The 21,336-nt window shown below is 41.3% G+C and overlaps 1 protein-coding gene across 5 annotated transcripts in view; it reads right to left on the bottom strand.

Moving 5' to 3' along the window:
• Positions 1-21,336, bottom strand: part of PAX3 (paired box 3) — a 76,493-nt gene that overhangs the window by 18,146 nt on the left and 37,011 nt on the right. For 3 of the 5 annotated variants that reach the window (XM_082055898.1, XM_082055899.1, XM_082055902.1), the window contains exon 5: positions 8,110-8,315. In XM_082055898.1, coding sequence (XP_081912024.1) covers positions 8,110-8,315 — 206 coding nt within the window. The remainder of the gene's footprint in view (positions 1-8,109; positions 8,316-21,336) is intronic. The other 2 variants (XM_082055900.1, XM_082055901.1) reach the window with 1 other exon arrangement.

The raw sequence follows: 21,336 nt of genomic DNA, 5'->3' as shown, positions 1-21,336 counted from the left end.
ATGGGCATTACGTGACTGGCACCCATGGCAAGTGCTGCTGGCACAGCCGCGGCTCCAGCCACTGCTGCCCCATCTGCCACCTCACACCCCTCCTGTGCCAAAATCAGCCCACCAAAACCCCCTGAACAAATGCAAATCACCTCACCATTAAGCAGCAGGGGTCCGATCCACACATATATTTGTTTCCCTTTGATTTCAACAGGCTCTGGACCATCACACATTCTTACCATCACACATTTTTACAAAGGAATACACTCAAGCTCTGAATCTGTCATTCTGGATGTTTTAAAGCAATAGTTTTTACTGTAAGTACTATTTACTATCACAACCTCACCCTTTTCACATGGCTTGAGATTTGGCTTGCAAATGTGTTTAACGCCCATTTTATGCCAGGTAACTGCAGATTTCATATGTTGTGTGTGACAGAACACAAAGAAGAAATAATGTAACAGTAGGACAGAAATAAAAAAAAAACATGTGAGTAAAATTAAATGGGAGAGTTAGAATGTTGAAAGAGGGTTTTGGAAAGTCCAGAAAGGATTACTCAAAACTATATAACTCAAATCTAAATATTTTCTTTACATTTTATATAATGTTTATTAAAATTAATCAGATCCCAAACTTTATGCAGTAGCAGTTATATCCTATGTTAACTACAATTATTTATTGTTTTTTAATCGCAGTCTTTCACTTGGACTATGTCCAGCTGCCCTGACTTAGTCTCAAGAGTTCAGGATTTTTTTTTTTTTTTTTTAATCAGCACATACTATGAGGAATCCATGTGTGTTATTACTGCTAATTAAGGAAATCTTGAAAAATTTTGCCAATATCAAGTCAAGACTTGAAAATAAATCTGGTCACCACAAGCCAGTGTGGCTGCTTAGAAACATACTGTAAACACCTGGGGAAATGTTGTCTTTTGTTTGTACATCTCCAACATGATCTAATAAACGCAATGTCCTATTATATTCAGCAAATTTCAACTTCCACCAGCCTGATAAAATCCTTATCTTTTGAGAGGTGTTTTCAAATCTAGCGGGTCCCCATCGGGTGTTTCTGTTCTGCCACCCCCCTTCTGAGGAGGAAGCGACTGTCACCTGGATGCAGAAATGCCCTGGGTACAGTGCAGGTGTCAGACTGTGAGAAAGTGCCACCATGTAGTGGGAGTAACAGCAAACCAACTCTAAACAATCCATGTCTGCTTCATCTGATGAGCCAACATACCTTGAATGTTGCCTTCACCAGCAAGAGCACGGATCTGGGTGGAAGGCGAAGGCGCTTCAAATCACCACTACTTCCCCGAACTCCCTCATGGAAGCAAAAAGCGGTGATAAGCAAGCTGCTGCATTTTGGAGACTCAAAATACAGTGTTCTTACACAAGCAGCACTGTGTTTGAAGGAATAGGATCTACTTGTCTTGGTGTAACATGCAGGAGTTCTACATTAGGTCAGCGTTGTGCTTGGTGCTGTGCAAATGCAGACATGGACAGAGGGAACAGGTCTTCCTGGAGGGACCCCAGCGTCCAAAAGTGATGTTGCACCAGGAGCCAAGTCACATTCATCTTAATGAAGTATTGGCTCCCCGGTTCCCGTGTCACTTTCAAATATGGAATGTAAATTACTCAGATGATTTGGAAACAAAATTGAGCCCCAGTCTGTGGCTGAAATTTACATCTCAAGAGTAGAACCAAAGAAGATGAAATTTAGAGCAAAACGAAGGGAATAAAAAGGTCTGTTAAGGAAGTAACTATTGGTGGTTCCAGTTTTTCAAGCATCTGGAGCTGTACTGACCAAAAAAGAAATCACACCACAACAGAATATAAATATATATATATATGTATATTTTTCACTGATGTAGAATGGATGTGGTGCTGTAATAAGTTTATCCCTTCTCTATTTTCTAATATTTAAATGCTGTCTTATTATCATTTTTCCTTTAATTAGTTCACAAGTTATCATGCCAACATCTTATTTTGTTGATCTCAACAGGATGTTCTTTAAAAGATGCATTTATTCACTTGGGAACATACTAGTGTAATTAGCTTTGACATTTCAACAATCTGATCATAAACACAGAGTGCTCTATGTGCTTTTAAGGCAAAAAGATCTCTGATCCAACAGGGCAAAACATTTGAGATGTGAGTTTTACAGGAAATCCATGGATATTATGTTAAACACAGTCCTTACCATTGCAAGCGTAAGTGCCAAAAATTCGGAGTCAAAAGACTGATGTATTGTTAATGGCACTTCTAACTTTAGACAGAGAGAGGGTAGGGGTTTTTTTCCCCCCCACTCTCGCCTTATGATATTTTTCATGGTATCTTCTTCCCCACTCTCCCTATTCCCCACCTCTCCCTTCCCCTAAATTTCACATTTTAAGAATAAAGTCTGTCCATCCTGACAGCAGGCATCCCTGGTGGGTGCACTCTCAGGGTTGTGCCAGAAGCAAACTGGGGAGGCTGAAGAAGGAACTCCTGCTAATGAAGCTGGGCTGCACCCGCCTGGACAGAGCCAACTCCATTACCTTTGCAAAACACGGCAACACAGCTTCCAAACACAGCACAGTGTCTGTTCCTGCAGTCCCTGCTGATGCCCGACCTATGTTTCCTTCAACTGCCTTCAGAGCAGCCTGGGCAGGAGCTCCCATCCTCTCGCCAGGCCAACAACTGACATCAGCACTTGAGCCTGCCTGACCCTACCAGGAATCCATTCAGAGAACACAAAAAAAGACAGGGCAGGGGGAGAAGAAAAGTGGGTTTTCTTCTGTTTTTTACTGCCCAGTGATACAGTACCAGCTGAGCTCCAGGAGAGCATGGCCAGGGACCAGCCACAGAAAGAAGCAAGAGTGGCAAGAGAATTGTTGGCAAAACAGCTTTGCTGTGACATCTGCACACCCCTGGCCCCACAGGAACAAGGTCTAACACATATGCACAGAGGCACACCATGGGAAGGACGCTTTCCTCACAGCATCCCAAGGCAGCACTGCCGCCCTGCCAGAGCGACATGTCAGACACCGGTGGGAACGCCACAGTGATGGGAAGTCATCCCAGTTGGGATAGACCGAGTTAGCAACCTGATGGAAACCAGGGTTCTTCTAAAACAAACCCTAAATAAATAACATAAATTTAAAAAAAAAAAAAAAAAGAGGTAAAAAAAAGAGACATCAGACCAGAAAACCACCAGACTCTGCCAAAGGGAGCAAGGACTCAAAACTACCTTCCAGTGCAATCCAGCATACTCAAGTCTTATAAGTTTCTTTGAAAATACTTTGATTCAGTACCACACAAATTCTTCTAAAACATTGCAGCTGAATAGTTCTGCAAAATATTGAGTAATAAGCGAATTGAACTGTGCATTTATAAATTAAAGCATCACTAATTTAAGCCCTTAGGCATCAGGGACCAGAAAAACAGAATCAAAATCACATCCCTTCTTTTCTTTTGTATTTAAAAATGTCTTGGGCCTGCATATGTTTGTAGTTGGTTAATTTACCCATAAGAATTTCTCCTTTACCCGGGGCGGGGGGAAATAAATCAGCAATTACAAGGTTATCTAGTACAAGAATGCACACAGCATTTTCTTTCTTTATCCTATATGTGATTCAAGAGGACAGCCTCCAAAAAAAAAAGCACTATAAATTCTCCATAAACCACATCAAGAATAACTGTAAGAATCTGCTGAAAGCTCTTAAATGTTCCTGAATCTGTCTGACATTCCTTTACCCCATCTCCCCATAGGACTATGCGACTCAGCGTACAAGCTCAAATAGTTTCAGAGAAGCTGAGGCCGAGGCCAAATAAAGACTTTTTTTTGGCACAGGTCCTCCCTCCCCCGTGATTTTGCAGTGAATGCTTTTCACTGTTTGCTACTGAGAAGAGACTATTAATACTGAGAGACTGGACTTCAGAGCTTTCAAACCTTACTACCAGCTTAAGAGTCATCATTTCTTCTCTCACCTCTCCTCGCACTATCTTCTCCTCCAAACTGTCTCCTCCCCTCCCTGTACCACAGTGAAACAAACAATATGCAAACACAGCACATAAACTAAAAAAAAAAAAAAAAGTCTATATAATTTTTCTTCTGGCTACTCAAGACTTCTGTGCTCTTGGGACTTTTTTATTTGCTGACTATATAATAAGCTTTTTTGACAGGCTTACAAGCTGATTACAAGTTTGACATGGGAACATCCAAACCCATCCTAGTAGCCTGAAGAGATGTGCCTGGATTTTCAGACATGTTCTTCTGTTAAACAATGTTTTCCTTTTTTGAAGTTTTCGAGCAAACCAATTTAAACCTGGGACTTGGCTGAGAATACTCTTTTCAGGACAGAACATGCTCATGTTTCGGAATTCTTCCTGACTTTCCTGCTTTTTCACCATTATTCATGGACTGAGAGTCAGACAAATTTCTCCCATTGACGCTTGGGGTTTGGCAGGAAGGCCATGTCACAGCCGCTTCTCATGGCAGGACCTCCTGCTCTCCATTATCCCACAGATCCAGGAGCACATCCTCAACATGGTCCAACATCCAAGTCTCGCACATCAAATCTCTGATAATTTGGGAGGCCAAAGAGATTTAGCAGAGATTTGTCTGACTGGCCAGGCCCCACCACCCAAGGCAGGATCCTGGCCCTTCACCTGCCATGGGACAAACCTGAACCTTATTTAGAAATCCTTTACCAAAAGATGGAAGTGAACACCTCGCCACTGTCGATCTGAAACAGGCTCCAAGATGCTGCCAGATTTCACCCAGTTTATCCAGGTCTAAAAATAAGCCTGATGTGAGAATCTAAAGGTGGCCAGAAGAGATGCTACCCACTTCATTCCTTATGTGCCATTTGTTACAGAAACCATAACCATGCTGCTCCAAAGCTCAAAAAGAACCTTTGATCTTTATCTACACTAGGGAAAACTTCACTTTTAGAACTTGCCTTCAGATTGAGTGAGTAAAAATAAGCCACAGAGCTTAAAGGTAAGTTAATGTTGGTTTAAATGAGGTTTTTGAACTGGACCAGTAAAGCACTGCACATCTGTGATATTTACTCATAATACATGACGCTTTAACTTCATATTTCCAGGTTACTACCACTTTTTTTTTTTTTACTTTTTAATGAGCTGTCATCCTTTGGGACTCTACTTATGTTTCTGAATTGTATCTGATGAATGCACAAGACCAAGAAACTTTCCCCCTTCCCGCTGCAACTAACATGCAAGAGGGAGCTGGGTGACTTTGGAAGAGGCAGAAGAGGTTCTCCTGGCTCCACACGCAGGGAAGAAAGCCTCAACAGACCTTGAGTAGAAAGATGCTGCAGTAGGAATCGCAGGCAGCATCTTAACTCCTTATTATACCCAGCACTGAAGTATCCGCAATGATTGTAACTATACATCTCATTACTCTCACAACATGGAGTTTGTTGTAACAAACGCTTTTCCCCAAAAGATTTTCCTGTCTCCATGATTAAGTCTACAAAAAACATTTACAATGTAAAGTTTCTTCTCAGTTGCTTGCAGCTTTCAAAAAATCCCTTCAGGAGTTGAAATGTTCTAAATTTAATCTCAGCCCAGAGGCAACTTTTTTTCCACTTCCAACAACCAGCTTAGAAACACGCATTTGGTTACCCTTCAGCAGTGGGAAAGTGAGAAAATAGATGGTCCAGCAGTTTAAGACTCTTCCTTTCACGGGTGCTCAGAGATCGCCTCAGGGAACAGAAGGGAAGGGGAAGCACGGGGCGGCAGGGTAGAAACAAAAAGAACAAAACACGAGATGCAAGCGCTACATGGAAGGACTGAGGGAATAGCAAGGTTGGTCCAGTTGTAATCAATTAAATAACTTCCTAGACGATGCAAAACAACTCTATGAAATTGGGTCTTACAGCTTCAGAGAAAAAAAGAATTATCTGGGCTGCAAAGAACCAGCTTTTAAATGATACTTGGTTGTGAAGCAGTCAAAGAGATCTTTGTGTGTATATCTATGTAAAATTTGGTATCTCTGATCTCTATCACACTGTTACTAAAAAAGAAGTGTGACTAAGAAAGCTTAAATGCTACATCAGTACGGCTGTCCAACCCTCCAGCTCTCTCATAGGCTTATTTTCTTTTCACAGGTCATCTTTTATTTCATGCCCATCATAGGTGGCTATTTTAAGGGGCTATAGAGAGGTGCAGAATGCTGATAAGGCAAATCCTGTATCCCTTAATCCACTGCTAAACCACACTGCCAGGTTTCAAGGGTACCAGACAGATGGAGTGCTCTAGGAAACTGCCCACGGGCTGGCTACTTCGACCCAGGCTGATCTTTAATCCAGAAAGGTTTTGTTCTGGTATTTTAATCATTGATCGACTGGGAACTTTCTTCCATGCTGGGTTAGGTAAAATATCCATATGTCAGAAGTACCGGGAAATTTGTGAGGCTGTAGATCATAGGAATGGTGTGAGACAGGATACGTCTCAAGGGAACCAAGGAAGCCATAAGGAATGTAAAAAGTCACAGGGTTAAAGCCACATTAGGACAGCTGTTATGTTAATGAGAGCTCTGCTTTTCTTCTAGCTGTGGGTCATTGATTTAGAAAAAACATGAACAAGGTCTTTTTCATTTTATCATTTTTTTCCACTGAAGCTAACATAGCCTGAAACATCATATCTTAGATCCCATTCATCTTGCTAACAGAACTTGTGTAGGAATTTATCTTTATTATGTCTGTGTGTGGATGATTCCCAGGGCTTGATTAGGAGGCCTCACCTGGCCCAAGTCTGTACATGAAGCCATTTTGCAAGCATTTCGCTTTGTATAAATGTTAAGAAAAGAGTCATGCACCGCTGAGTTTGCCTTCCAGACAAATTCATCCATACATCTGGTTTTCTCTCAGTCATAACAAACACTTACAAGAAATGCGGTGTGAAGTCTTCTGCAAAAATATTTATCAGGTAAAAGTGAAAAAGTCTGGATCTTTCAACACAGATACTCAATCATACAGCCATGCTGCAATATGCATGCTTGTCTTATACAGGCAGAGGGATATCTTGTGTTGCTTATTTCAGCTCTTAGCATATGAATGCCTCATCTGAGCTCCAAAGGTCAAAACATAAGAGTTTCACCAAAGCAACCAAATTCACTTGTATCCTTGGCTAGGTCACAAGTTACTGTTCATTTCTCCTCCTTGGTTAGATCACAGGCTGCAACATTTTGCTTGTCACCCAACAGCACATTTGATTACGAACACTTGCAACTCCGACCGATTCAAACAGGGCATTGTTTTTCCAAACAACTCTTATATGTCAAGAAGTAAGAGACCAGCAGAGGATTCTGCCTGTGGTATTGAACATTTTACAGGACATGCTTCTGTGCCATGAAACAGATCAAGTCCTAGTCTGAACCTGAACTCCAGGGTGTAGTTAATTCCAGAATTATTTGGGTTTGGACATCTGAAAATCCAGGTTCATGCTTTTTTTAAAAAAATTTAAATCAACACTACAGTTTACTCCTCTAGCACGTTAGCTTGTTTTAGACAATCCAGATCTACATGAAGTGGTGAAGATCTAACAGTTATTTGAGGGTTATTTTATTTTGGGTTAAACCCACAGCAGGGATAAGAAAAACATTACAATGTTTAAATCAAGTGAACTTCAAAAGCTAATCTAAAAGTAAACTGTAGACTGCACCAGTAACTTGCATGGCTCTACAGACACATTGTCCTTTTTAAAATATTTTTCTCTCCTGTGTTAATGCCTGAAAGACCCAAACAACAACAAATGAAAACAGTTCAATAACTATAAACTGGCAACAACATCTGACTTGATTACATGAAGAGTGCTGTCAAATGCATAAAACAACAAACTGGGATAATAGACCTTCTTCTCCAAAGGCTCAGTATTATATTCATGGTAGGTATGGAACAATTACTGTGGAAAACTCAACTTTTTTTTAAAGTCATGTTCTTAAGCAGTTGAAAAAATCAATGTCCATGTACAGATACAAAAAGCCTTAAGTTTGTAAATAATATAGCTTCACGTTTGCCTTCTACCCAAGAGTATGATCACATAAGAATATAAAAGGATGGACATGCTAACAGAACAGGATATTCCCTTTGTCAGGCAGCTTTTAAATACATACCTGGACACGAGCCTCCGTGAGCTTGGCTCTTTGCGCGAGTTCTTCCCTGGTATAAATGTCAGGGTAGTGTGTCCTCTCAAAAGCTCTTTCCAGCTCTTCCAGTTGCTCTGCTGTAAAGGTTGTCCTGCTACGACGCTGCTTTCTTTTTAAAGGTAAATCTGGTTCAGAATCGATGTCAGAGCCTTCATCAGACTGGGGTGCTGATGCTCAAAAAGAGAAAAAAAAAAATTAAAGACAAAAATTAGCTTTAATAGTGTAGAAAGAAAAAAAAGGGGGGGTGGGGAAGGCAAAATATTGGATCAATTGATGATATCTTCTTGTATGGAAAAGCTGCTTTTGTCCCCATGACTCAGAGCTAAGTTGGCAGACTTCAAAAAAGTAAGAAACAAATCAGAGTTAAACATTACGTTGTGCAAATGTGCTCAAACAAATAAACACTTGTCAAAATCTCAGCTACGAGTTTAGCACCTTTTCCTGGCCCAAGAATATTTAAGGACCTTCAGAAATCTTTTTGAGTAAATGAATTATTAAATTTCTTTGTTCTAACTCCTCCAGCAGTTTGGAAGTGTTTTAAAAACTTGAGTAGTCCTTCTTAGTCCCAAGCAATCAGACAAGCAATGTGACCTCATTCCTTTCCCTGAATGGTTGAACTGATATAAATATTTGTCACACTGCTGTGTGTATTGTAACTTAAACATTTCAACTTCATAGACACACACCCATGAGACCTTCCCTATAGATCCATCACTGAGACCTTACTGCTGAAATTGTTATGAAAGTGAATACAAAGGAATGGGGAGAGCTATTGAAGAAATTAATTCTCATATACACGTACATATTTATTTACTTCATGTCACATGTAGTATTTGTCTTATACTCTGAACAGTATTTTAGCTATGTTTGTGTTAGTATATCTCAGCACATTTAAAAACTCCCGCTCATCTGCAACTTGCCTGCCTTAGGACCACCTAATATAACCTTAGGACAGGCCAGGCAAGTGTTAATATGCAGAGGAAAAAAACAAAAACAAAAAACACAACAAACACACGCACACCCAAACAAAACACTACACACAAAAACACCACCACCAAATAAATAATAAATAAATAAAGAGAGACACACATTGCACAGAGAAGCCCTGTAACAACAGCTCAGAGCAGTATTCTGACTTGACTCTTCTAGTTATTATGCTAAAGTGAGGAGACTCCAGCATGTGTAATGACAAGAGCTGAAATACACAAACTGCATTGCTCCTTCTTCTAAGGTTTCATCATTGTTCCTCGTCACCTTGGGAGGTTTTTCAGCACAGGGTACAGCTACTCATAGATATGTTGATGCTTGGCCTCCAGGGAACATGACTGCAAAACAGCCGGGCTGCGCTGGACCGAAGGCCCCTCGCACCACACCCTGAGTCAGTACTTTAGGAAAGTCGGCAATAAACAGACCACATACAGCACATGTGATGAGCAGTTTAAAGATAAATCAGAACTGAAACTCTTACTGGGTGCCATGGCCATGGAGAGGGGGAGAACCCACACAGCCAGGTGCTGATGTCACTGCCCAGTGTCCCTGTGCTCCTGGGCAATCAAGTGAACTCCAGCTACAGTCCAGCCACGGCTGAACCCATCGCTACAGCTGTGAACGCAGCAAAGCCTCTGCCCATGCTCAACCATATTCTTTCTCCAACAAACAGTAGCAAACCAAAGGAGTAGACTTGTGCAGACAGCTGCTGTCCCAGGCAACAAGCACTCCCCGAGTCTTCAAGGGAAACCACCTAAAGAGGGCAGACACTCCCCAGCGATGCTGAAACTGCTTGTTCAGTTGAAATACAAACATTGTTTCTACTAATTCAATAATGCCAAATGAATTACTGATATAGACATTGATTTAAAATAATCTTCTTAACGTGATTTATTTGGAAGTAACTGAGAACACAAAGCCAAAAAGAAATCACTGTTTCTCAAACTCCAGCTAAAACCCCCTACCATGTTCATTCCCAGCTATCTTACATTTCCAATTTCACTCAAGCTGTTTGAACTAATAAATACACCTAATCTGTTTACTTAGTCTTACAGCATGAGAAAGGCAAAATGCTTTTTCAGAAAATTCAGCTGAAGAGTTTATGAATTTCTGCGTACCAAAGAAAGAACAATCACTGCTAGACCAGAGGCTCTTATGTGAAAGCTATCTTCATTGTCCAGACATCATCAATATCTTGGACCCCACAAACACAGGACATCAAGAGAAGCTCTCCTAGAGCTCAGCATCAACCTACTGTGAAAAGATCCAACTCCCAGAGTTTCTTACTTGCATAGAAGTTTTGTGTCAAGTAAGACTGGATTATGATGATGCTCATCTAGAGAATATTGTCCTTGAGAACAAATGGGAATCAGCACAAAGATCCCATCCCAAACGGTTCAAGTTCATTAAACAGAAAATCTAGGGTACCCCGAAATGAACATAACACATTGTCTGAACTAGTGACAAATCCCAAATCTTCTCAGTTAGGGTCTCAAGTGACACCTGTCTTCCCCAGCAACTGCCAAGTTACAGCCCTCCATGGACAGCTTCACAGTGCTGTTCAAAAATAAAAAGAAACACAGGATATTTAAAATATAATTTCCCTATGTTAGCCTCAGATACAGATCACCCACCTTAAGCAGAAGAGCTGTTGCTGACAAGCTGGGCTGTTGGAGGAGAGCACAATAGCCAGGCCAGCAGGGTCATGTTGGCCAGTAGCGCACTCTGACCACTCCTGACACAGTAACATCTCAAAAAGAGCTCAGGAAGGTCCCTTTTGGAGACAACTTCTCCAATGAAAGTTGCCTTCGGTTGCATACAATGAGTTTAAAAAAATAAATTCCCTGATCTCAGGAAATCTTTAAATACTCTCTTTCAGACTCTACACATATGTATGTTACTTCTTCAAACAAAACTAAACTAAAGAGGCAGCTTAAACTGTGCACTCCACTTTAAATAGTGGATCTTTATTGCTAAATTTCTGACCTGAATTCCCTCACCAACTGGATAGGGAGTAAGACCTATAGTGGTCTTTCTGAAAACATTTTATGAAGACTTAGCAAAATCTTGTGACATTTCCCTGCACCTTGCATTCATGCAGCAGTGGGAATGCACAACTGAAACACTGACTTAACTTCATTTTAGCTTTACATTTCATTTAGCAGTGTATGAAAGACACAAAGGCAAACCAGTCAGAAAAAACAACTGAACGAAGTATCTGAGAGTCCAGGACAATGTATCTAATCAAGTGCAAACATTTAGAGAGAAAATAATAAAAATAAAGTACAGAGAAAACGTTTCTCAAATGAAATGGTTTCTATTTCTATCTGATTTCATTGGTGTTACCCTTCACCGGGCCTGGCTGCTATGTGCGGCTTTATGGAAAACAATGAGTTTCTTTGTCTTGTTTGATCTGCAATATTAAAATCAAACTAATGTCATCTCAAATGATAGCTGTGCTACAGACTATGTTGGTTTTATTTCTAAATCTTAAAGATTATTAGTTTCAAGAAGGTTTTTATTCTTATTTTTCCTTTTTAAAATAACATTATTAAAATGTTATATAGGTAAGAAGCCTATCAGAGTATTTGCTAAGCACATAAATTGGATACACCTCAGACTTTGATAAAAGCAGTATTTCTTTTCCATATGCTCAATAGCCATAGCATATTGCCCTTTTGCTAAGCAGTATCTCACGAAGAGACCCTCTGACTTCCATGATACAGCAAGATACTATTCAGCACAGATAAAGGTAGTCACATTTTAGCCAAGTTATTTTTGTCTCCATCACCTCCACAGAACATACAACATACATATCAGTAATCTTTACAGTTGTCTTAATGATGTTAATACTCCAACCCCTCAAGCTACAAACAGGAGAAAGGAGGAGACTCCCCAGCATCTGGGGGATCCCCAGCCAGACCTCTGGGGATCACCACTTCCCTCCTTACTGCAGCACCCAAAATGGGACACCCGTCTGAAAGCACTACGAGTAGCTGACCCATGAAGTGTAATTAAAGAAGGAAGAAATTACAGAATTAAAGAGCAGTTATTTGTCCTTTAACCCCTTGTGACCTGTCTGGTGGCCCGAGGAAACACTGCATGGCAGTTATCACCATAATATGAAAAAAATCTCTGCCCAGTGTCGTAGGTATTTGATCACCTGGAGCTCTGCAATGGTCCCTTTTCCAAACACTATAAGTAGACACATCGGGACAAAAAAAAGAAACTAACAAAATAATGCACAAGAGGTCATTCTGTAGGTTGTTCTTCCTCTCAGCAAGACATTCCATTTGAATAATTAAATAACAAAAACATGACAACCATTTAAAGCCCATACATTACTGGTGCAGCACAGTGCACCTGACAAACACAGGCAGAGGTTGTCTTTCTGCAACCCGTGAAGGCACAGCTTCTCTGGCTATCCTTATGTCACCATGAAGTTTAAAAAAAAAAAAAAAAACCTGTTACGGAGCCTCTTCCTCTAAGCATAAGAGCCTGGGGTCTGCCCTACATAAATTCTGTGTAGCTATGGATCTTGCTAAAATAAGACCAAAAAAAAAAAAAAAAAAAAAAAAAAGGCTAGGGTGGGTTCTGGTGGCAGTTTTATTTGCTAGCTACCCTCCTTGGATCTTCCCATTTTTTTATTTGTGCATGATTAATTTCACAGGCTCTCTCCCTCATGCCATATCTCTGTGACTCAAGGCTACGGCTGTGACATCCCCAGCTTTGGGGGTTCGGCAGCAGGTCCCACCAAGGGCTGTCTGATCCCACCGCCTTTCGCCCCAAAGGGACGTGGGTGACCTCCCTCGTGTTTACTCGGGTGCAGGCGAGGAGGAGCGCAGGGGCGCCGCTACCCCCACACAAACCCGCAGCAAATGACAAATGACACTTTCTCTTTGTGATCTTCAGGGATTTTTATTGACTTATTTGGAAGTCTTTTGTTGGGTCCTAAGAAACGGCCTGTGGCTGAGGCCTATTCGGCCGATTTCCACGCTCCATCTGTGGTATCCATCAGCGGAGCCTTTGCCCGCATTCAGGACTCTGACACCTGCCTGGCAGGATGCGGAGGCACAAAGGCAGCTGCAGCGGGGGCCAGGGGGGCGGTGGGCTGGCGGGGGGGGGACGTGATACAGGGGATGCACAGCAGGGGTTAGTCCAGCCACCCCAAACTGCAGCACCTGGAGGGGGTCCCTCCCAGACTGCCTCTCCCTGCCAGAGGTGATGGGCCTCGGGCACAACCCTCCATCACACTGCGGGTGAATTACAGAGGAAAGGTGGGGTGAGCTGGGAGAAATGCCCCACTATGGGGGCAATCAGTCACCCCAGGCACCAGCTAAATAAACCACCTACGCTGGCTTGCTGCAAGGCTGGGAGCAGGGGTAGGTGGCCAGCAGCGCATTCCTCCCCTCACCCGTGTTTGTGTTGGGGGAGGCTCTCAGCAGCTGGCCTTGCAACAGGCGACGGGCTAGAAACACATCAGGCGTCCTTTCTTTCCTCAAAATAAAGTCCACAGGAAAATAAACCAGCATCTTCATTTCCTACTTTCAGCATTTCTCCTCCCCTCTGAGCAGTCCAGTTTAGAGGCAGGCTCATATTTGCATACAAAATACAATGAAGACTCTGGAGCCGACCCACAACCTCCCCTCCTAGAGCATCAGCCCTTCTTTTTGCTGTATTTGCCTGGGGAAACTTGACGCCAGGCTCCCCTCTCCTCCCAAAACCTCCCTGTCACAGCAAGAAGCCATTGCAAAGAAAATACGCCCTGCCAGGTCGGTGCTAATCAAAACAGGACAAATAAACTCTGACACTCAACAACTCCCCGAGTGCCCACAGCCCTGGGTGGAGACTGCAGATCAGTTATGAGTATGGCAGGAACTCAGGGGGCCTGGAGTCACCCCCCAGCCACCTGTGAGCTCTTCAAGACACCACAACTGAACGCCGTATTTATCTAAGATAAAGCATGCTCCCAAGGTTAGAAGAGCACCCCTAAGTCTGAGGTTGTGGCGCTCCCACCCAAGCAATTTTAGCAAGTTTACCAGGACTCAGAGCTGCAATTTTGTCTATTTCACTGTTCACTTTCTGTGAACAGCAAATATACAAGAGAATTATCAGTGTTGCTAGAAAGCAACAGAATACTTTGTACAATGTTAAATAATCACCAGTACTAAAGTTACTTTCTACTGTCATTTTGATTATGATATATTAAAATACAAGAAACTAAACCAAAAAAGCAAACCTCTGTTCCAGACATGAATATCGCTCATCTAACAAGGATTGAGTCACACTTCAATAACCCCTTTGAAGAACGCTATTTGCAAAGGCCATACTTGCAGAATCATTGTAAACGGCTTTTTTTAAATTTCACAGGAACTTTACAAAGTCTGCAGTGAAAAAATGAGAGAAATGGGGAGAAAATATGATGCTGTTTAAGTAAACTGATTAATAAGAGTAATTAACCTGTTACTGGAATTGGAAAAGAGCAATCCCATCTCCTCTGAGCTCTAAGCTGGAAAAAAAGTCAGCACAGAAAAGTAACAACCGCCACATCACTGATAAAAGTGATTTTCCCAAGATAAGTGGATGGCATTTTTATTTTGTTTGAGCTGATTCACATAGAGAAATATGCTTTGTACAGCGAAGTGAAAAGGAAAACAGTAGCTGCAGTAAAAGGAAATGGCCAACAGTGACTTTTATTTACAATTACCAAGAGACAGGCTATTATTGACCATATGTGCCACAATCACCCTCCTTATCATGGGTTGGCCATCATGTCCATTGGGAGCTGTTAATGAACTGAGTAATTGAGCTGCTGACATGTGTTACCAAAACAAAACAATAGGAAGAAGAGACAAATGAACATTTTATTTGCCAATCAGAGTAGGTTCCGCTTTTCAGAGAGCTGTGCCTAAGTAAGTGGCTGAATACATAAAACAGTGCATTGAAGGCAAGCAGATGCATGCACAATAATGGTTAACTGACAGCCTATGGCCCATCTGTGCTTAACATTTTGTTAAAGAAATTACTTGACTTGCTAAAGAGACAAATCATACAGCTGCCCCAAGTGCTGCATTATAAGAGATAAATCATTAGCTAAACTGTTTCATGCTTAAAATGACAATGCATATTAACAGTTTTGCAGGGACATTTTGTCAGCACAGCTTGATGCAGTTATAATTTACAAAAAATGTGACAGCTCATAGTTATTAAAGGATTTCAACTTAGAAGAGAATGACAATGTGAAGACAATTTCACCACACAAACAAACAATTCACAGTCTCTTCTTTTTAGAAATATATCTATTTTTTTTTAATGATTAAATAATATAGAAAGAAAAAAACAGCCAGTATCTAACTGTTCTGCACCATTAAGCCGCTAGCATGTACTTCATTCAAAACCACAGAGCATCAAAAAGGAACACATTCCATTTTAAATATCAAAGACTGCATCGCCAGCATTAAGAATAAATGGCTAATTCTTAACTGTGTGTGAAAGGATAAAGAATTTCTAGAGTGAAGAGGAAACTGCAAATACAACTACAAAAATCTCTCCTTATTCCCCCACCTCCTATTCCAAAAAGAGATTTGTTTTGTTGACACAAGTAACATTAAAGGATTTAACAGCTTTGCATGTGGGCCTGATCCCACTCTCAAGTTTCACTGCTGTGAATTTGCACTGGGAATTACTATCATTATTATTTTATGTTGTAAACTAAAAGAACTGCAGTTAGCACTCGGATCTTGTTGTACAGGTAGTGTAGACACATGAGTGTGGATAACCCAGGAGCCCGCCTCCCCACCCAGGCACACAGACCAGGGCAAAACAGACCCTAAAACGGATTTACCTGAACAACTGTGCTGTCTGCCACAAACAAAAAAGAAAAACAACAAACAAGCAAACAAACCCAAACAACAAACACACCCACACCTGTGGAACCTTTCCCTGTGGTTTCAGAGGCTGGTGCCTACATAAGGGTTCTCTCGGGTTTAATGACTAAATAAAAGTTAAACTGCTACAGTTTTCCCCACAAAGACAAGACTGCCGTGCTGACTTGTTGTGGTTTCTATCCACTGGCCTCAAAGGACAGCTCTGCTGTTTCCACCAGTGTGAGAGCACAGCTTGGTCTGGGCAAGCTTTGGCCTTTGCTCAATCTTCTCAGCAGATCCAGGGAAGGGGTTCGGCAAGGGGGAGCTGGCACTGTAATAACCCCGACAAAGTGCTCCAGCACCAGCCCATACAATCCCACTGTCACTGGACTCCCAGTCACCCCAGACCACCTCTCAACACAGCCTACTAAGTCGGAGAAGAGGGTTTCTGAAAAGTGCAAAGAGGAGTCACATGTGGGTCCTATTGATTTCCACCAGGAGCTCATGAGTTCCCACAGCTGGGGACTTTTCCAGCCCTTCCCACAGGAGCACTCATGGTAACACTGCAAACACAAGCATTGAAACATCTTGTTTTCTCACTTAACACCAGGAGATTTTAAGGAAAAACTTCCAGAGGGCTCAATAAAACTACTTTGTCTCCTAAACTTAGAAAAACGTGAAGGAAACTAAATACTCAAATCCCAATGAGGTTTGCTCTTAACAGCCTTTAGGAAGTTGATATTTTAGGCAAATTTTTATATTAAAAGACAGGAAGAGTTAATAAGAAAGCTAGATTTCTCTTGTACAAATCCCAAAACATACCAAGGAAGGATTGGCATAGTATCTTCAGGCTGGTATCAGCTGATGGAAGAGCCGATCAGTAACCAATTAAGACTGAAAACACTGAGTATCCCAGGAGATGGAATTTATCAGCTGAGAAATTAAATAAAACAAATGAAGGAGTCTCGAGATAAATAATGAGACCGTGTTAGCGGGTTAAAGCACTACTAATAATTGAGCTATCAGCAATCTCCCACTGTGTTAAGCAGTGTGGATTCTTCTAAAGGAAAAATATATGTCTATGAATTGTATTTGGCTCAACCCTTTGTAACAACAGCATGCAAACAGAACTCCTGAAGTTATATGAGCTGATCAAACTTACTGGGCACACTGAGATGGAAAAAGCTTACAAGCATTTTTCAAAAACTGCTGTGTGTTGCTTCACTGGGTTTTGATCAACTCGTAGCATGGATTAAACATTTTGGAAGAAGAAAAAAATTTAAAAACCCACACACAGCTGTAGTACAGACATTTATGGTAAAAAATTTTGAGAATGTTTTAATACATTTCCTAGATCTCTCAAGTAGTTCTAACACCTGAATTAATACATCCTTTATTCAAACCAGACAAACACTGACAGAGCAAGCTGTAGTAGATAGTTTCATCTCAATGTCAACATTACAGTCCCCAAAGTCTCTATGGGAAATTAAGGCTATCATCATCTTCCTAAACCCACAGCTGCAGCCAGACCACCCCTCAAGCCACTTTTACCTACTGGAAGGCTAAACTGAGTTAAATGACCATCTCTATCACTCTCAGGACTTGGAATGGCCAAAATATTTCCAGACTTTTTTTTTTTTTTTTTTTTTTTTAAAACACAATAGTGCATTTTGTCATTGAACGCTTCATTTACTCTAGAAATCACTTTCCTTTGCAGAAGATTGCTGGGTTTTGTAATAGAAAACTAAGAGTGCTGATATCTTTCCTTGTTTTTTTTTTTTTTTTTTCCTTCCAGACTTCAGCCAATAAACAGGTTGCATTTTTCACCAGTATTTTTCCAGTGATTGATTTTCCAAGGTACTACCTACTCCTGCCAATTGCCTCTTTTCCAGCCAAATCTGTTAGTAACTCAAGGTCACTCCCATCACAACTACATAAGAATTGGGGTGCTGACCTCTAAATCCATCATCTTCTGTCATGGGACCTGGTTCTACAGGGTACTGAGCCCTCCAGTCCCACTGGCCAAAGACAGTCTCTGCCCCTATAGTGGTTCCAGGATCTGGGATGAAAGGCCCCTTTACAGGGTTACAATGGGACAGCAGCAGGGTGCTCAGCACCTCCTGGGTTACATCCTGTGGGGTGTTTCATTCCCAGCCCCTGCCTCGGGCACTAGCACAGGGGTGCAGGACTCTGTGGCACACACGGCACTGTTTCAGTCATTATACTGCCTGTGATGCCATTACAGTAATTAACTGAAGTCCATCCAAGAGCTGGTCACCTGCAGATTCTCCTTGTTTCTTGCCCTGTGGGGTTTGTGTGCCAGGGAACTCCTGGCGTCATCCTTTAATTACCCTTCCCAGTGACGGTCACCCAGGAGCTCACAGTGCAACGCCTACACATAGCTCAGACTGCTCCAGTGAGGTGACACGTGAGCAAACCAACCTCACTAAAGCTGCTAGAGCTCACAGATGCCACCAGACCATACTGTTGCCATACTACAGACTATTAGCGGACATGAGAAATTAAAGCAAGACATTTTCTATTTTCTTTTTTAAGGTAGACATTGAAACAACTGAAATTTGGGTGATTAAACAAAAAGGAGTTCCATGTTCCATGCACACACACAGTGCTATAAAGAGATTAACACTGTGATTTGCTAATAATAAGGCAACGTATACAGCTTGCTATGTATTCAAAAGTAATGTGGAGAGCTTAATTTCTGAAGAAAATACACAATTCTTCAGTCCAACAGGAAAACCAGAAAAAAGCTGAACGTCAGCCCAGCTCAGAGCAGTCAGCAGACAAGACTGATGGGCCGTGCTGGGCTGCAGCCAGCCCCACAGCACCTTTACAGCACAGAAAATGCGTCCAGCTGGGAGTCACTCTTGATCCATTCTCTACACCACAGACATATGTAATTCCCATACGTTTGCCCTCACTTACTACTTGTTGACAGGTGCTGATAAATGCTCTTGAAAACCTACAAGAATGACGGTTGCTGGTGAATGCTTAACAGTAGAGATGTTAAAAGTTATTTGACTAAACATATACACATTTACATCACCTGCTTTGAAACATCTACAGATATGAACAACAAAGTTATAACCATCTCTGGATTATTAGCAGCCCCCAAAACTGAAAAAGTAACTCTGCCCCAAATACTGTGTGATATAAACACACTGGCTTTTCTGAACTATTCTAGTCACACAAATAAGACAGAAGCACAGGATACCTGTTAGAATGTCCTGTAGGCTTTGCTTGGACACTAACATTGCAAAACACATTATGACCCTATTATTTCTTTTAACCCCACCCCCACTATTTATTTTGAAAGAGTATTTGTTCAATTTGAATTTGAATTTGTTCAATTTGATTTGAATCAAAATGAAATAAAGTTTTAATTAATATCAAGCCCCTTTATATAACCCCGTCATTAACAGAGATTTCAAACAATGAGAAATGAAACGTGCATGTTGATAAGCATGCAATCCACAGTGTGCACAGAGCACAGCTTACGTAGTATTTACATTATTGTGCTAATATAAAATGTTAGCCTAACTATTGCCTTCACTAGATTAATTTTAGCAGACTTCACCATGACACTTTCTATTTTGTAGCTGTTTAAAAGAAACTGTGATTTGAAGTACTTCTGAATAAAATTTGACTACAAAACATTTCCCAGAAAGCTGTAAATTAAACAAAATAAACCTGACAAATTAAGCAACAAATAAGGTTGCTTTGATTTTTTGGGGGACAGGGAAGTGCCTTCACTCAATTTTAAAATATAATTCCCACAGGCATTCAAAGAACTGTTCCACATCAGTGCTACCCAGCCTTCATTTAACCCACAGACCACCACAGTCCCCAGGAGAGTCAGAGACAGTCCCAGCCCCTGCACAGCTTTTTGCAAAGGGTTGTGATGAGGGTTTTCATGGGTTTGAAGGGTTTTGACCACCCTCTTTTGGGGGAAAGGGAGGGCAATGGGCAGGGTTCAGTGGTTGGCTATTTAAAAAATTATTAGTTATTAAAAGTAGTTGCTACTATATTGTCAATTTCCCAGCTTTCTCTGCTACAGAGCAAAGTAGTGGAATATAAACTCCAGGGATTTTCCTTAAAAGTTCTAGGTCAGCCTTTAATAAATAAACAAAAATATTGAAAGAGTCTGAGCAAAGGGATAAAACTTTAGACTGGGATTTAGATATTTTTTTGGTTTCTAACAGTCTCATGGATTTGAGGCTGGCTTGGGCCATTTAGCTAATCTACCTGGCATTTATTAACAGCTGTGAAGAAGTACAGATCCAATATTACACCCCTGTGACATGTCACACATGAGATAACTCCTGCATCCCACTGTGATTACAGCCTGCCAGGTCTGGTACCCAAAACATGCAACCCAAGGTGCCAGATCCCCCACTCTCACTAACTTCCCCTTCCTGATTATTTTCCACTCTCGTGCCCTCTCACCCTGCCTTGTTGTTTCCAATTCAAGCTTACAGTTCTTCACTCTTGCACAATGCAAGCTGTTACAGGATGCCAAAATGTCTTGGAACTCTGCAGTATTGCACTTGCTAACACACCTGACAAAAAACCTCAACATATTATTAAGCACTCCCAAACTGAATCTTTCTTACTACAAATCGGAGTCGTATTTTTTGCTGTCTCAGCTTCCGGAGGCTTAAGGAGCACAGAACATGCTACACACACTATCCTCAACACGCAGATCCTTTACACTGCCAAAATATACTACAAGCACACTTCACCTACAGACTCTGTGTGTAAGTGGGTACACAGTAGGGCACAGTCTGCAAACAGTGCATGCATGCATAAAAATACAAAACACACCTTCTGTTAACACCAACAATGACAATCATCTGGTGCGAAGACAAGGAAAGAAAAGGCAACAGCTTTAATATTATAAAGGCGCAGATGTGCTGTGTGATCTTTCATATCCTGAGCACGCAGGTCAAGGCAGTGCTGTGATACATGCAACATGTATGTAGTGACCAAACAACATAAGCATCTGGGGTTTCCGTGACTTGAAGTGACATGATTGTCTAAACAGAGAGTATTTAAGGCATATGTAAGGTACAAAAGCACACATACTGTCCCTCACTTGCTCTTTGCCATTCCCAATGAAACATTCCCAATGGCAAAGACACTTTAGTTCTTCATCCCAAATATTAAATGTCAATCTCATCATTTCAGTGGACTTTGGATCAAACTTCTAGACTCAGATGTAGCACTCAATCACCCACAGGTATCAGGAATCTCCACGCACAGAAGTCACTATGTAAATAGACTTTAATTAAAGTTTTTTTCCCAGATAGGAACCTAATGAAAC

The sequence above is a fragment of the Streptopelia decaocto genome (assembly GCF_964273445.1).
Source record: "Streptopelia decaocto genome assembly, chromosome: 6".
Classification (NCBI taxonomy): domain Eukaryota; kingdom Metazoa; phylum Chordata; class Aves; order Columbiformes; family Columbidae; genus Streptopelia; species Streptopelia decaocto.
Note: the sequence above shows the minus strand (reverse complement) of the source record. Positions and strands in the feature narration are given on the sequence as shown.